Genomic DNA, 17,323 nt, shown 5'->3' with positions numbered 1-17,323 from the left:
CTCAGTAACAGTTGTTTCTGACAAGAAAATTATCATGATCAAACACTGAAAGGGAGTATAACGAAACAGGAGATAGAAATATATATTTATTTAATTTATTGCAATCCTTTTCATTGAAAATATTTATGTTGGTCACTGGAGGCAAAGGCCTACTGCATTTTAACTGCTACAGAATCATGTAGATGTGCGTCCATCTCATTGCAAAGTAATAACACTGAAATTTGGGTTCAAAAGCTATACAACAATTCCCTGATGTCCATCATTAATAGCACCAATCGATTTTTACCCCTACATTCTTCTGCTGTACAGGGGTGAATATTTCAAAATGGACAGTGAATCAATCGTAATCCTTAACAGTAATTTCAGCAGCTAGTCCTAAAGTGCATTTTAAAACTTTAATTTCACTCTCTCATCACCCATAGAAATTTAATTACGAAACGGTTCAAAGCCCCCCCCTGTGCACTTATCGGTAAGTACATTCAATATGGCCGCCAGTCTACCCATCACCGAACATAGACTTGAATGGGGCTGTCCATTCTGTTCATTCTATTTTTATGGTCACTCCTACCTACCCCTCCTTAAACCCTACGCCCCAGCCCTATTGTTTCCTGGCCTTGACTTGTCCATCCTTCTCTGTCCCTCACTCCAACACCGGACACTGGAACGTCTTAATCCAGACTAAATCCTCCAGCATCCCCCAGTGCATGTAGATAATGGAGCAGATCACCAGCACGTGCATTATCTGGTGGCTGTTGCACCAGTAGTCGAAGAGGCCTGGGCTAAAACGCTCGGGCACCCGGCTAAGGTTCACCAGGCCACCCATGATAGCCAGCATGTCCATGGTGAAGAAGAGGCGCAGCGAAGCTGGGCTGCCTACGCCGTCGCCCAGCCAACGGAACAGGAAGAGGAACACACGGAAGAGGGCCTGCCAGATGAAAGCGCGAAGGCGCCCATAGTTGCTACGCGCTGTGGTGGCACAGAGGATGCCCCAGGCTGAGATTAGGCTGTAGGTCAGGAGGGCCAGGATGCAAGTGACAGGGTAGCACATCAGGGTGATATAGATGATGGGCAGGCATCCTGGTTGACAGAAACAGGAGTCAATGAAGATGAATGTGTGAGTGACTGTGATGAGAATAGGAAGGAAGGATACGTTTTCAAACATATTTCAAACAGGACCTGAGAAACTGATCTGGAATCTGACTTTACCTACCCAAGGTGTTGACCAGGCAGACTCCGACCATGTCAAGGGAAAGGAGTGTGTCGTAGATGGGCTCCCCGCCCTCATGGTTCATGAAGGTGTGGTAAAGCACTGAGCCCACGGTGGGGGACAGGCAGGCAAGGTAGTGGAACACACACATCCACGTTTGCTCCACCTCAGACCAGGGGATGTTAAGTGGCAGCAGCACAAGGAAACAGAAGAATGGGATTCCTGGATGGATGGAGGGAGATGTCTCAGTATTGATAGACTTTTGATGTCTAGACTCTTATTTTGCCATGCTTTGCCAATTAGTGGTTCAAGCAGCAAAGCTGCAAGAAACCTTATTGTATTTGTTGGGGTTCATTATTATTATTATTATTCCGTAAGGGCAAATTCACACAAATTCAAATTCCTGTGAGATGGTAAGGCCTACAAGGTTGAGTCTTTGCAAAAAGGTAAAGGGCAACATCCTGTCAAGCAGTGCCATGTAAATTGGCCACATGGTGGTGCTATAACAAGCAATTGAAGATGCAAACGTTGAAAGGTCACGCCCTTCACCCCATGAGACCTAGCGAGAATCTCAATACTCATTGTGTCCTCTCTCCTTCTCTAAACCCACTGAATGAGAAAGCCAGAGGTCCTGTTTTGAGGAGGTGAGGAGAGAGGACGTGAGGAGTATGCAACTGAGATTCTCCCCTAGAGTCATAAAATGTTGTACATACGTCCCTCTCCTCACAAGAAATTATTTGCCTCTAGGACCCATAAGGTCCGCCATGATGGATGGCCCCGCCATTTTCAATTTTGTGAAAAACACTTAAAACGCTACTCCTCTCGCAACAAATGACCGATTTGCACTAAACCTAAAACATGGCATCTATGGACCAAAATATTTTTTAGGAGGAGTACCAAGATGGAGGCGCAGTGGATTCAACACAGTCTAGGCCAGGTGTATTGGTACCAGTACATGCAGGAGAGTACACCAGATAAAGGCTTAATCTGTATCCGTGAAATGGCCCTCATAGTATAATGGCCCTGCAGTTTGTTTTCTCCAACACCATTGTATTTCTCTGAAGTCTCTCTCACAGGTGTATTGCAGCCTGCTGAGCAACTCTCCTATGCTAATCCCCTCCTGAGTTAGAGTTAGTGTTAATGTGCTTAGCTATAGAGGATATCCAAGGAGGAGTCACATCATAGAGGATGCCACACTTAGTTCAAGGGTGCACAGCCGCACGTGCTTAAACTACTACTGTTATGCACATTATGCATTGCATAGCATTATGCACATCTTAGTTGCAGGGTTTCTGACAGAGTGGAAAATAATCATACAAACAAAATGTATCCTAAATGTATGATAATAATTCCTCTTTTTTTGGTGCATCTTTCAAGTTTCATGCATAGCCTATTGAGAGTTGTTGCCAAAGATAGAAAAGTGGTTTGAATATTTTTTACCACTTTAATGGGTCAATCATACAACTCCAAGGCCAATTACTAGTGCAATATATCCAGGACAAGGACAGATTACCAGTAATCCCCCATATCCTTGTCTCTTTACACATACTTGTCAAGTTCCGGTATGCTTGTAAATGGCCCATAAGTGAGAGTAGCCCAAAGTGGCCTCTTTTTCAAACTTGCAGCTGTTAACAGTTGAATTCCTTGTGTAGTAAGACATCTACTAGCCTACAAAGACTAAATACTCACTTAGACTATACATTAAATACATAATACACATGAGATGAGACAATTTAGTAAAAAAACAGGAGAACCATAGATAACACTTTATAATATTGAATTATTAATCGTGAATACACTTTGTGAATAGTATAAATAATACATAAATTTGTATTTCAAACATTTTTTGTAAACATGCAAATGTATAAGCGTTACAATAATCAGTTATATATGCATCATCATTTAGATTTATATAAACGCATTTATAATGAGACATTTATGAGTTATTCTGAAGTGTAAATTATCAATAAACTATGCCAGTTGATATTTCAATGGTAGGGTCCGTATACTTACCATGGGTATAAATGTTACCAAATTCATTGTGCAAGTAGAACAAGCTTCTGATGCACCCCTGAAAGGTTGAAATTGGCCGGTAGCCCGTCAGGATCAAGTCATTGAATTGAAGATGAGGAGGGGTTTTCTCCAAATTCAGTAGTCGTGGTCCATGTAAGCAAGCCATGGTGGCTTTCTCCAGCCAATGTCCCCCTGAGTTCACAGGACATCAGTTGATAGTGCAATATACATATATCCTGAAAGAGTCTCCAGTAAGTACTTTAGGCACATACATTGTCAAGTCAAGCAGGATAGTTGGCAGGATAATGTCGGCACGAGTCTCATCCTTGGAACAGGTACTGAACTTCTTAGCAAGCGACCTGTAGAGCTCACAGAGTGGCATGCTTTCTGTGTGACCAATCAGCAATCACTGTTATTCATAGGGTTAAATCTGGTGTAATCCTCACTGGAAAGCTGTGTGCGGTGTGCTCTGCTCACTATTTCAATGTCATATACCTGTTGCCACCAAGCCTCTACTCAACATTCTCCTCAATTTGTCTGTTTGTTGTGGAGTTTGTAGGCAGTATGCACAGTATATTCCAATGCTCTTGCTCTACAGTACTGTCATTTCAGCCTACAAAAACTAATCTAATCTAGGGACTGCACCACAATGAATATGAGGAATAGTTGGGATAAAGATGCTTTAAAGAAGCTATGGTAAATGTAGCACAGGCCATTTCAAGATGGGTAACCTACAGTACTGCTCAAACACACTACCACCTATTACACCAACAAGATATTGTTTGAAAGCAATGACATCACATCTTGAAAGATAAAAAATAAATACATGCATAAAATAAACTTTTGCCACACTGATGGTATTTCCAGTCTGTTTTTATTCCATCAAAACTGTCCAAAAATGTACAGGTGTTTGCCACAGGTAGTAAAAAAAAAAACTTTCCCATACAAAATGCATTTGTTTGAGTTTGAGTTTATAAAACTATGCAGACAAAAACTGGACTGATTCAATCAACACATTAAATATTTGTAGCACACAAACTCTCAAAACATGATTCACCGTATCCAGTAAGTGTAGTAAGACAGGTGGTTACGAAATGAAATAAGACAGACATGATCAAGATAAACTTGTAGAAAATATAAACTACAAAGAAGGTATGACCTAACAAGACTTAATAAATGTGTGTTTTCTTAGTTCTAGTGATATTACAGACATGGCATGAAAACTATAAAAAAAAATATGGCAGGCAGGACTGGTTTAGCATGGACAGGGAGATATGAATAATTATACAAAAACTAAGGATCATTTAAAAAGGGAATTAAAACAAATATAAAAACAACAACAGCTATGTAAAAAATCTAGTGAAGTTAAATGCTGTAAATGGCCACCGTCGCCCTGGTCAACCTAGCAGGAGAAAGACAAGAGGGAGAGAAAGTGGTCAACACAATTCATATTCATACTGCCCAATATTTAAAATCTATAGGATCATCTATAGGACAAGTTTAGTCTACCTTTAATGTTTTACCTTAGTATCCACTATTCCCAAAGAATCCTGTTAATTCATATTTGTTCTCCTTTGCACCTCCTGAAAATAAAAGGAAAAAATATAGAAAAAATAAGACCATTTTGTATCAATTTATCTCTTATCTGCCCAAGATAACCACTGAAAGACACAGACGTTTGTTTGCTTGATTACATAATAACACTGCTCTTTAAATATATCCAGAGAGGCAATGCAGACAGTGTCCCCCACAAAAGCTGGCATGGCAATGCCCACACTTCAACAGAATCTTTCAATAACTTAAATTCCTTGGTTGAACGTGTGCATGGCTGCAGGAAGATGTTTTGGGTTAGGGGTCCTGTCGATGGGGGTAATAAAGTCATGTAAGGAGTAATAAAGTAAGGAGTAATGAAGGCCAGTTCAAATTTTGTGGACATTCATTTTTAATAATAAAAAATATATATATTTATCGGGGGGTGCTGCAGTCAGCACGCCTACTTCCCGCGGCTATGCATGCGTGATCATGCATTTTAAGTTCTTCTACTAAAAATACCAATAGGAACTGAGACATGCATGTCAGACAAACAGGATAAAATTACTTATAAACTCAGCGAAAAAAGAAACATCCTCTCACTGCCAACGTGTAAATATTTGTATGAACATAACAAGATACAACAACTGAGACAAACTGAACAAGTTCCACAGACATGTGACTAACAGAAATGGAATAATGTGTCCCTGAACAAAGGGTGGGTCAAAATCAAAAGTAACGGTCAGTATCTGGTGTGGCCACCAGCTGCATTAAGTACTGCAGTGCATCTCCTCCTCATGGACTGCACCAGATTTGCCAGTTCTTGCTGTGAGATGTTACCCCACATTTCCACCAAGGCACCTGCAAGTTCCTGGACATTTCTAGGGGGAAATGGCCCTAGCCCTCACCCTCCAATCCAACAGGTCCCAGACGTGCTCAATAGGATTGAGATCCGGGCTCTTCGCTGGCCATGGCAGAACACTGACATTCCTGTCTTGCAGGAAATCACGCACAGAACGAGCAGTATGGCTGGTAGTATTGTCATGCTGGAGGGTCATGTCAGGATGAGCCTGCAGGAAGGGTACCACATGAGGGAGGAGAATGTCTTCCCTGTAACGCACAGCGTTGAGATTGCCTGCAATGACAACAAGCTCAGTCCGATGATGCTGTGACACACCGCCCCAGACCATGACGGACCCTCCACCTCCAAATCAATCTCGCTCCAGAGTACAGGCCTCGGTGTAACGGTCATTCCTTCGACGATAAACGTGAATCTGACCATTGTCAGAGAAGAGCACTTTTTGCCAGTCCTGTCTGGTCCAGCGACGGTGGGTTTGTGCCCATTGGCAACATTGTTCCCAGTGATGTCTGGTGAGGACCTGCCTTACAACAGGCGGACAAGCCCTCAGTCCAGCCTCTCTCAGCCTATTGCGGACAGTCTGAGCACTGATGGAGGGATTGGGCGTTCCTGGTGTAACTCGGGCAGTTGTTGTTGCCGTCCTGTACCTGTCCCGCAGGTGTGATGTTCGGATGTACCGATCATGTGCAGGTGCTGTTACATGTGGTCTGCCACTGCGAGGACGATCAGCTGTCCGTCCTGTCTCCCTGTAGCGCTGTCTTAGGTGTCTCACAGTACGGACATTGCAATTTATTGCCCTGGCCACATCTGCAGTCCTCATGCCTCCTTGCAGCATGCCTAAGGCACATTCACGCAGATGAGCAGGGACCCTGGGCATCTTTCTTTTGGTGTTTTTCAGAGTCAGTAGAAAGGCCTCTTTAGTGTCCTAAGTTTTCATAACTGTGACCTTAATTGCCTACTGTCTGTAAGCTGTTAGTGTCTTAACGACCGTTCCACAGGTGCATGTTCATTAATTGTTTATGGTTCATTGAAGAAGCATGGGAAACAGTTTTAAACCCTTTACAATGAAGATTTGTGAAATTATTTTTCTTTTTTCTTTTTTCTTTTTTTTTCTTTTTTTGCTGAGTTTACTTACAATGATGACAACAGTTCTATATTGGAATCCTGTATGATATGATGAATTTTATTATACTGTAGGAAGCAAGCTTATGTCCTATAAAGGCAGGTACTCTATGAGTTTATACTGCACAATTTGACAGAATCCACTCAATGGTTACAATAATGGGGCCCTCTATAACTTGTCCATTGAAAGTGCCATAAGTTTGCTTTATATTTGTCATTTCACGTACACTACCTGTCAAAAGTTTTACAACGCCTACTCATTCAAGGGTTTTTCTTTATTTTTACTATTTTCTACATTGCAGAACAATTGTCAAGACATCAAAACTATGAAATAACACATATGAAATAGATGTTATATTTGAGATTCTTCAAATAGCCACCCTTTGCCTTGATGACATCTTTGCACACTCTTGGCATTCGCTCAACCAGCTTCATGAGGTAGTCACTTGGAATGCATTTCAATTAACAGGTGTGCCTTGTTAAAAGTTAATATTTACTTTTCAGCCAATCATTGTGTTGTGACAAGATAGGGGTGGTATACAGAAGATAGCCCTATTTGGTAAAAGACCAAGTCCATAATATGGCAAGAACAGCTCAAATAAGCAAAGAGAAATGACAGTCCATCATTACTTTAAGACATGAAGGTCAGTCAATACAGAACATTAAGAACTTTGAAAGTTTCTTCAAGTGCAGTTGCAAAAACCATCAAGCACTATGATGAAACTGGCTCTCATGAGGACCGCCACAGGAATGGAAGACCCAGAGTTACCTCTGCTGCAGAGGATAAGTTCGTTAGAGTTAGCAGCGTCAGAAATTACAGCCCAAATAAATGCTTCACAGAGTTCAAGTAACAGACACATCAACATCAACTGTTCAGAGGAGACTGTGAGGCAGGCTTTCATGGTCGAATTGCTGCAAAGAAACCACTACTAAAAGGACATCAATAAGAGGAAGAATTGGTTGGGCCAAGAAACACGAGCAATGAACATTAGACCGGTGGGAATTTGTCCTTTGGTCTGGAGTCCAAATTGGAGATTTTTGGTTCCAACCACCGTGTCTTTGCGAGACGCGGTGTGGGTGAACGGATGATCTCCGCATGTGTATTTCCCACCGTAAAGTATGGAGGAGGAGGTGTTATGGTGTGGGGGTGCTTTGCTGGTGACACTGTCTGTGATTTATTTAGAATTCAAGGCATTCTGCCGTGATATGCCATCCCATCTGGTTTGGGCATAGTGGGACTATCATTTGCACTGAGATGCAGTGCCTTAACCACTGCGCCACTCAGGAGCCCTACTAAGGAGTGTGATGGAGTGCTGCATCAGATGACCTGGCCTCCACAATCCCCCGACCTCAACCATCAGGACTGCGATTACTTACCACAGACTAGCAGAACCCTTTTTCTTATTTCACGACTCTGACGAGCCCGAGGCGAAGGATATACGGCTCCCTCGGGAACAGGCCCCGACCCAAGTGATCTGCGTAAAGAGGAGGCGGAGAAAGAGAGGCCGGAGGGCGGGCTGCCTTCTGAGGAGTCAGAGGCGATCGAATAAACCCCCACTCCCCTCAATTCTGCTAGCAAACATGCAATCATTGGACAATAAAATGGACGCGTTATTGGGAAGATTAAACTACCCACGGGACATTAAAAACTGTAACATCTTACGCTTCACGGAGTCGTGGCTGAACGACGACAATATCAACATACAGCTGGCTGGTTATACGATGTATTGGCAGGATAGAACAGTGGCATCTGGTAAGACAAGGGGCGGCGGTCTATGTATTTTTGTAAACAACAGCTGGTGCATGATATCTAAGGAAGTCTTGAGCTATTGCTCGCCTGAGGTAGAGTTTCTCATGATAAGCTGCAGACCACATTACCTACCGAGAGAGTTTTCATCTATATTCTTTGTAGCTGTTTACATACCACCACAGTCAGAGGCTGGCACTAAGATAGCATTGAATGAGCTGTGTTCCGCCATAAGCAAACAAGAAAACGCTCACCCAGAGGCGGCGCTCCTAGTAGCCGGGGACTTTAATGCAGGGAAACTTAAATCAGTTTTACCAAATTTCTATCAGCGTGTTAAATGTGCAACCAGAAGGAAAAGAACTCTGGACCACTTATACTCCACACACAGAGATGCATACAAAGCTCTCCCTCACCCTCCATTTGGCAAATCTGACCATAATTCCATCCTCCTGATTCCTGCTTACGAGGAAAAATTAAAGCAGGAAGCACCAGTACTAGATCAATAAAAAAAAGTGGTCAGATAAAGCCGATGCTAAGCTACAAGACTGTTTTGCTAGCACAGGCTGGAATATGTTCCGGGATTCCTCCAATGGCATTGAGGAGTACACCACATCTGTCATTGGCTTCATCAATAAGTGCATCGATGACGTCGTCCCCACAGTGACCGTACGAACATGCCCCAACCAGAAGCCATGGATTACAGGCAGCATCCACACTGAGCTAAAGGCTAGAGCTGCCTCTTTCAAGGAGCGGGACTCTAACCCGGAAGCTTATAAGAAATCCTGCTATGCCCTCCGACGAACCATCAAACAGGCAAAGCGTCAATACAGGACTAAGATCGAGTCGTACTACACCGGCTCTGACGCATGTCGGATATGGCAGGGCCTGCAAAGCATTACAGACTACAAAGGGAAGCACAGCCGAGAGCTGCCCAGTGACACAAGCCTACCAGACGAGCTAAACTGCTTCTATGCTCTCCTCGAGGCAAATAACACTGAAACAGACATGAGAGCACCAGCTGTACTGGAAGACTGTGTGATCACACTCACCGCAGCCGATGTGAGTAAGACCTTCAGACAGGTCAACATTCACAAGGTCGCAGGGCCAGACGGATTACCAGGACGTGTACTGCGAACATGCGTTGACCAATTAGCAAGTGTCTTCACTGACATTTTCAACCTCTCCCTGTCCGAGTCAGTAATACCAACATGTTTTATGCAGACCACCATAGTGCCTGTGCCCACCATAGTGCCTGTGCCCAAGAACACTAAGCTAACTTGCCTAAATGACTACCGACCCATAGCACTCACGTCTGTAGCCATGAAGTGCTTTGAAAGGCTGGTCATGGCTCACAACACCATCAACACCATCACCCCAGAAACCCTAGACCCACTCCAATTTGCATACCACCCCAACAGATCCACAGATGATGCAGTCTCCATTGCACTCCACACTGTCCTTTCCCACCTGGACAAAAGGAACACCTATGTGAGAATGCTATTCATTGACTACAGCTCAGCGTTCAACACCATAGACACTAAGGACCCTGGGACTAAACACCTCCCTCTGCAACTGGATCCTGGACTTCCTGACGGGCCGCCCCCAGGTGGTAAGGGTAGGTAACAACACATCCGCCACGCTGATCCTCAACACAAGGACCCCTCAGGGGTGTGTGCTCAGCCCCCTCCTGTACTCCTTGTTCACCCATGAATGTATGGTCAAGCACGACTCCAACAGTATCATTAAATTTGCTGATGACACATCAGTGGTAGGCCTGATCACCGACAACAACGTGATCAAGACAAACGAGATGATTGTGGACTACAGGAAAAAGAGGACCGAGCACACCCCCATTCTCATCGACGGGGCTGTAGTGGAGCAGGTTGAGAGCTTCAAGTTCCTTGGTGTCCATATCACCAACACACTAACATGGTCCAAGCACACCAAGACAGTCGTGAAGCGGGCACGACAAAACCTATTCCCCCTCAGGAGACTGAAAAGATTTGGCATGGGTCCTCAGATCCTCAAAAGGTTCTACAGCTGCACCGTCGAGAGCATCCCGACTGGTTGCATCACTGCCTGGTATAGCAATTGCTCGGCCTCCTACCAAAGGCACTACATAGCCACCCTAGTTAGAGACTGTTCTCCCTGCTACCCCACGGCAAGCGGTACCGGAGCACCAAGACTAGGTACAAGAGGCTTCCAAACAGCTTCTACCCCCAACCCATAAGACTCCTAAACATCTAGTCAAATGAATATCCAGACTATTCGCATTGCCCCCCCCCTCCCCACCACTGCCACTCTCTGTTGTCATCTATGCATAGTCACTTTAATTAACTCTACCTACCGTAATTTCCAGACTATAAGCCGCAACTTTTTTCCCAGGCTTTGAACGTCGCGGCTTAAACAATGACGCGGCTAATATATGGATTTTTCCCGCTTTCAATTTTTTTCTCCCAAAAAAACACATTCTGTGACATGCTCAGTTTTTTGGCGGCATGAAGCTTTCATTAGACCAATGAAATTGCCGAACGGGTTAAGGTCAAACAACTATTTTTGTTTACTGTTTAGATTAAATCGAGTGCTCTCAAACTTCCCATCATTCTTATTACGGTAGTCATTTTGTCACCCTGATTCCTGGGGGCACAACAAAGTATTTGCAGCCACTCGACATCAGTGTAAATCGTGCATTTAAGGTGGTGCTCCGTGTTCAGCGGGAGGCTTGGATGACAAGTGGGGAGAAATCCTTCACTAAAACGGGCCGCATGCGAAGAGCAACTTATGGTCAAGTCTGCCAGTGGGTCCTGACAGCGTGGAGCATTGTCAAAAAATCCACTATCATCAACGGGTTTCGAAAGGCTGGACTGCTGCATGTTGAAGAGGGCTCAGCGGGGGATTTGCCTCCGGATGAAAGTGACGAGAGCGACAATGAAAACGATCCAATATCGGATGAAGCAATTCTGAGGCTATTCAACTCCGACTCCGAAGGAGATGGTTTCAGTGCACAGGAGAAGGAAGATGGTGACCAATTACTTTCTTGGTAGGCTACTGTTTACTGCAAATGTTTTATTTTTTGTTACAAGCCGTGTTTCGTTAAAGCCTATTTATTTTTGTTACAAGCCGTGTTTCGTTAAAGCCTATTTATTTTTGTTACAAGCCGTGTTTCGTTAAAGCCTATTTATTTTTGTTACAAGCCGTGCTTCGTTAAAGCCTGTGTAAAGTTCCTTTGTTGCAATGTACCGGTAGGCACCTGCGGCTTATAGACATGTGCGGCTTATTTATGTTCAAAATAATATATATATTTTTTTAATTCAGTGGGTGCGGCTTATATTCAGGTGTGCTTAATAGTCCGGAAATTACGGTACATGTACATACTACCTCAACTAACCGGTGCCCCTGCACATTGACTCTGTACCGGCACCCCCCTGTATATATCAATATTTTTACTGCTGCTCTTTAATTACTTGTTACTTTTATCCCTTATTCTTATCCATATTTTTTTAAACTGCACTAGGGGCTTGTAATTAAGCATTTCACTGTAAGGTCTACACCTGTTGTATTCGGCGCATGTGACTAATACGATTTGATATTGAGATGGTTTGGGATGAGTCGGACCACAGAGTGAAGGAAAAGCAGCCAACAAGTGCTCAGCATATGTGGGAACTCCTTCAAGACTGTTAGAAAAGCATTCCAGATGAAGCTGGTTGAAAGAATGCCAAGAGTGCAAAGCTGTCATCAAGGAAAAGGGTGGCTATTTGAAGAATCTCAAATATATTTTGATTTGTTTAACACTTATTTGGTTACTACATGATTCCCTATGTGTTATTTCATAGTTTTGATGTCTTCACTATCTACAATGTAGAAAATAGTAAAAATAAAGAAAAACCCTTGAATGAGTAGGTGTTCTAAAACTTTTGACCGGTAGTGTATATATTTTGTAAAGATTTGATTTGATATTTTATAAACAATAGACAACATACACATACAAATGACTACATCATACAAACATCACACCTGCCCAGACACACTAGCCCCCATCCCTATCACTTTCTGCCACATGGCCTCAAACTGCACAATTTTGTTTCTCTCCGTCGCCCACATTCTTTCAATTTTGAGATAATAAAACATTTGACCTTTCCATTGCGTGAACGACAGAGGATGTGCTGATTTCCAGTTTGAGTAGAATAAAAAAAATAATAATAATAATTGTTGAGAAGATTATTGTCCAACTCATTGGGTATCTCACTGAACCCTCATTTGTCGTCTTAAAATATACACAGATGAATTAAAAGCACATTTACATTTCAATACCTCTGAAATCATTAGTAGTTTACACTTCAGACATGACTCTATTGTACTGTAGAATTTGGGAATTGTCTCTTGTATAATACATTTTAAACATTAATTTATACTGGATTAAGCATACATTTTCATTAACTGTAATCCGGTTAGTTATGTTCCAACATTCCATCCATCTTGTGCCAATATCAACAACAACAAAAATATCTTGGTTCCAATAGTTTATATTTTTTTCTAAGAGATTGTCAGTTGTAAGGTGTGGTATAGATTGCCTATAATATGAATATCCTTTTCTGACTCAAATAAGACTCCCTCAAGATTGCTCTGATGTCCAGATTTCAAATCTACATTTTGTGACATAAAATATGTATTTGAAAATATCTACATTGGTCGACCCAAAATTGCTTTTTAAAGCTGTCATGGAAATAAATGTATTTCCTATTACCAAGTCATTTATGATTTCTATGCTTTTAGTTTTCCATGTGGGCCAATTTATCAATGAATTCTGAAAAGCTATCCAAGGATTGTTCCATAAGGTTGTATTTGTTATTTCTAAAGTTTGGCTGGCTACTTAAATCAGGATATATTGTATAAAAAAGGTAAAAACAAGTGAGTTTAGGGGTAGCAAAGCAAAGCACAAAGCAATAGCAATAGGTATGTGAAGCCAGCAGGTGTGCAAAGCTGTTCTATCTTAAATGCTACTCTACTTTCCAGGATCCAATCTCTCCAAATAGGAGATTTATCACTATCCACTCCTATCAATACAGTCTATTGTCTATTTGACTTCTGACTGGTTACCATAATCCCTTAGTCAAAATACAATCAAGCTCATGGTGTCTTGCTCGAGGTGGTGATGTGAACTCAACTTTGCTCCACTCTCCTTACTCCATTGGCACTAGGTCATGTTCAATAGGCATTTAACGGGAAAAAAACGGACTGAAACAGGGAGGGACTCTACCGGGACTTGTCCGATAAAGAAACTCTCATTTCCATTATCAATTGCCAACCGTTTTAAAGCGTTTTTGCATTGCGTGCCCTAATGAACATAAGCCTGGTCTGCACTTTTTACCTCGCCATGATTTGCCCTGCGGGTGAATGTGCAGCTTGAGGTGCTGCTGAATGTGTATCTGTTGCGGTGGCTGAAGCAACGCAGTGTCAGGCCCGTGTGGCGGGGCTTTCATTTGGGTGCTGGGCGCAGATGCAAGGGAGAGGCTGGCAGTGCCCACAGGCTTGGGTGGGGCCTCTGAAACAGCTGCGGCAGGGGCTTCGGGGGGGAAGAAGGACACTACGGGCACAAATGAGGGGATGGGGGGATAGGAGATGGAGGGCCAAGGAGTGGGAGCTGGGGGGAAGGAGACGACTGAGGAAAGAGGATGAAGGGATTTTATAGAAGAGAGAAGGAGTGGATGGCATGGCAGGTTGAAAGAGGGATGAAAGAAGGGGAGAAGAAGGGGAGGGTTTGTAAAGCACACAGAGATGCAACAGCTCAAAAGCACAATCAGATTAATACAAAGACAACAAGACAGAACAAACCAAAGCCAGACTGACATTGAACAAAATATGAAACACATGGAGATATGCTATATATACTAAAGTATGTGGACACCCCTTCAAATTAGTGGATTCGGCTATTTCAGCCACACCCGTTGCTGACAGGTGTATAAAATCGAGCACATAGCCATTCAATCTCCATAGACAAACATTGGCAGTAGAATGGTCTTACTTTAGAGTTCAGTGACTTTCAACGTGGCATTGTCATAGGATGCCACCTTTCCAACAAGTCAGTGCCCTGCTAGAGCTGCCCCGGTCAACTGTAAGTGCTGTTATTGTAAAGTGGAAATGTCTAGGAGCAACAATGGGTCAGCCGCGAAGTGATAGGCCACACAAGCTCACAGAATGGGACCGCCGGATGCTGAAGCGTGTAGCGCGTACAAAGTCTGTCCTCAATTTCAACACTTACTACCAAGTTCCAAACTGCCTCTGGAAGCATCGTCAGGACACAAACTGTAAAGTTTGGTGGAGGAGCAATAATGGTCTGGGGCTGTTTTTCATAGTTCGGGCTAGGCCCCTTTGTTCCAGTAAAGGGAAATCTTAACCCTACAGCATACAATGTCATTCTAGACGATTCTGTACTTCCAAATTTGTGGCAACAGTTTAGGGAAGGCCCTTTCCTGTTCAGCAAGACAATGCCCCAATGCACAAAGCGAGGTCCATACAGAAATGGTTTGTCGAGATAGGTGTGGAAGAACTTGACTGGCCTGCACAGAGCCCTGACCTCAACCCCATCGAACACCTTTGGGATGAATTGAAATGCTGACTGCGAGCCAGGCCTAATCGCCCAACATCAGTGCCTGACCTCACTAATGCTCTTGTGGCTAAATGGAAGTAAGTCCCTGCAGCAATGTTCCAACATCTAGTGCAGTGGTTCCCAAACTTTTTATAGTCCTGTACCCCTTCAAACATTCAACCTCCAGATGCGTACCCCATCTAGCACCAGGGTCAGCGCACTCTCAAATGTTTTTTGCCATCATTGTAAGCCTGCCACACACAAACTATACGATACATTTATTAAACATAAGAATGAGTGTGAGTTTGTCACAACCCGGCTCGTGGGAAGTGACAAAGAGCTCTTATAGGACCAGGGCACAAATAATAATATAATAATAATCAATAATTTTGCTCTTTATTTAACCATCTTACATATGAAACCTTATTTGTTAATCGAAAATTGTGAATAACTCACCACAGGTTAATGAGAAGGGTGTGCTTGAAAGGATGCTCATAACTCTGCAATGTTGATTTGTATTGGAGAGAGTCTCGGTCTTAAATCATTTTCCACACGCAGTCTGTGCCTGTATTTAGTTTTCATGCTAGTGAGGGCCGAGAATCCACTCTCACATAGGTACGTGGTTGCAAAGGGCATCAGTGTCTTAACAGCGCGATTTGCCAAGGCAGGATACTCTGAGCGCAGCCCAATCCAGAAATCTGTCAGTGGCTTCTGATTAAATTCAATTTTCACAGAACCGCTTGTTGCAATTTCGATGAGGCTCTCTTGTTCAGATATCAGTAAGTGGACTGGAGGCAGGACATGAAAGGGATAACGAATCCAGTTTGTGTCATCCATTTCAGGAAGGTACCTGCGTAATTGCGCACCCAACTCATTCAGGTGCTTCGCTATATCACATTTGACATTGTCCGTAAACTTAAGTTCATTTGCACACAAAAAAATCATACAGTGATGGAAAGACCTGGGTGTTGTCCTTGTTAATGTAGACAGAGAAGAGCTCCAACTTCTTAATCAAAGCCTCAATTTTGGCCCGCACATTGAATATAGTTGCGGAGAGTCCCTGTAATCCTAGATTCAGATCATTCAGGCGAGATAAAACATCACCTAGATACAGTGCCTTGCAAAAGAAACTTGGCGTTTTTCCTATTTTGTTGCATTACAACCTGTAATTTAAACTGATTTCTATTTGGATTTCATGTCATGGACATACACAAAATAGTCCAAATTGGTGTAGTGAAAAAAATAACTTCAAAAATAAAAAACAGAAAAGTGGTGTGTGCATATGTTTTCACCCCCTATGCTATGAAGCCCCTAAATAAGATCTGGTGCAAACAAGTACCTTCAGAAGTCACATAATTACTTCAATAAAGTCCACCTGTGTGCAATCTAAGTGTCACATGATCTGTCACATGACCTCAGTATATATACACCTGTTCTGAAAGGCCCCAGAGTCTGCAACACCACTAAGCAAGAGGTACCACCAAGCATGAAGACTAAGGAGCTCTCCAAACAGGTCAGAAACAAAGTTGTGGAGAAGTACAGATCAGGGTTGGGTTATAAAAAAATATCAGAAACTTTAAACATCCCATGGAGCACCGTTGAATCCATTATTAAAAAATTGAAAGAATATGGCACCACAACAAACCTGCCAAGAGAGGGCCACCCACCAAAACTCACGGATCAGGCCAGGAAGCATTAATCAGAGAGGCAGCACAGAGACCAAAGATGACCCTGAAGGAGCTGCAAAGCTCCACAGCAGAGATTGTAGTTTCTGTCCATAGAACCACTAAGCCGTACACTCCACAGAGCTTGACTTTACAGAAGTGGCCAGAAAAAAGCCATTGCTTAAAGACAAAAATAAGCAAACGCATTTGGTGTTCGCCTGAAGGCATGTGTGATACTCCCCAAACATATGGAAGAAGGTACTCTGGTCAGATGAGACAAAAATTTGGCTTTTTGGCCATCAAGGAAAACGCTAATCCTGGCGAAAACCCAACACCTCTCATCACTCCGAGAACACCAACCCCACAGTGAAGCATGGTGGTGGCAGCATCATGCGGTGGGGATGTTTTTCCTCGGCAGGGACTGGGAAACTGGTCAGAATTGAAGGAATGATAGATGGCGCTAAATACAGGGAAATTCTTGAGGGAAACCTGTTTCAGTCTTCCAGAGATTTGGGACTGGGACAGAGGGTCACCTTCCAGCAGGACAATGACCCTAAGCATACTGCTAAAGCATCACTCGAGTGGTTTAAGGGGA

The 17,323-nt window shown here is 43.1% G+C and overlaps 2 protein-coding genes across 7 annotated transcripts in view; both read right to left on the bottom strand.

The window, feature by feature from the left end:
- LOC115162260 (progestin and adipoQ receptor family member 4) lies at window positions 1-3,590 on the bottom strand. Its single transcript, XM_029713410.1, has 3 exons — window positions 3,221-3,590; window positions 1,211-1,429; window positions 1-1,077 (listed from the first exon to the last, which is right to left on the bottom strand). Exons 1-3 carry the CDS (start codon window positions 3,384-3,386, stop codon window positions 641-643), a joined length of 822 nt encoding a protein of 273 aa, XP_029569270.1. The 5' UTR covers window positions 3,387-3,590; the 3' UTR covers window positions 1-640.
- A 485-nt stretch (window positions 3,591-4,075) lies between these two features.
- The window catches only part of cmn (calymmin), a 100,002-nt gene continuing 86,754 nt past the window's right edge, over window positions 4,076-17,323 (bottom strand). For 5 of the 6 annotated variants that reach the window (XM_029713350.1, XM_029713358.1, XM_029713367.1 and 2 more), the window contains 3 exons: window positions 13,847-14,137; window positions 4,744-4,803; window positions 4,076-4,622 (listed from right to left, as the gene is read on the bottom strand). In XM_029713350.1, coding sequence (XP_029569210.1) covers window positions 4,745-4,803; window positions 13,847-14,137 — 350 coding nt within the window. In that variant the 3' untranslated portion in view covers window positions 4,076-4,622; window position 4,744. Of the gene's footprint in view, window positions 4,623-4,729; window positions 4,804-13,846; window positions 14,138-17,323 lie in introns of all 6 variants that reach the window. The other variant, XM_029713340.1, reaches the window with a different exon arrangement.

The sequence above is a fragment of the Salmo trutta genome, chromosome 2 (assembly GCF_901001165.1).
Source record: "Salmo trutta chromosome 2, fSalTru1.1, whole genome shotgun sequence".
Classification (NCBI taxonomy): Eukaryota; Metazoa; Chordata; class Actinopteri; order Salmoniformes; family Salmonidae; genus Salmo; species Salmo trutta.
Note: the sequence above shows the minus strand (reverse complement) of the source record. Positions and strands in the feature narration are given on the sequence as shown.

Bases quoted from the DNA above. Each gene is read 5' to 3' on its own strand.
- LOC115162260 (XM_029713410.1), bottom strand. From the start codon at position 3,386: ATGGCTTGCTTACATGGACCACGACTACTGAATTTGGAGAAAACCCCT. The intron at 1,430-3,220 runs GTAAGTATACGG...CCATCCATCCAG, and splicing joins TGGTAACATTTATACCCATG to GAATCCCATTCTTCTGTTTC. The intron at 1,078-1,210 runs GTAGGTAAAGTC...TCTGTCAACCAG, and splicing joins CTGCCTGGTCAACACCTTGG to GATGCCTGCCCATCATCTAT.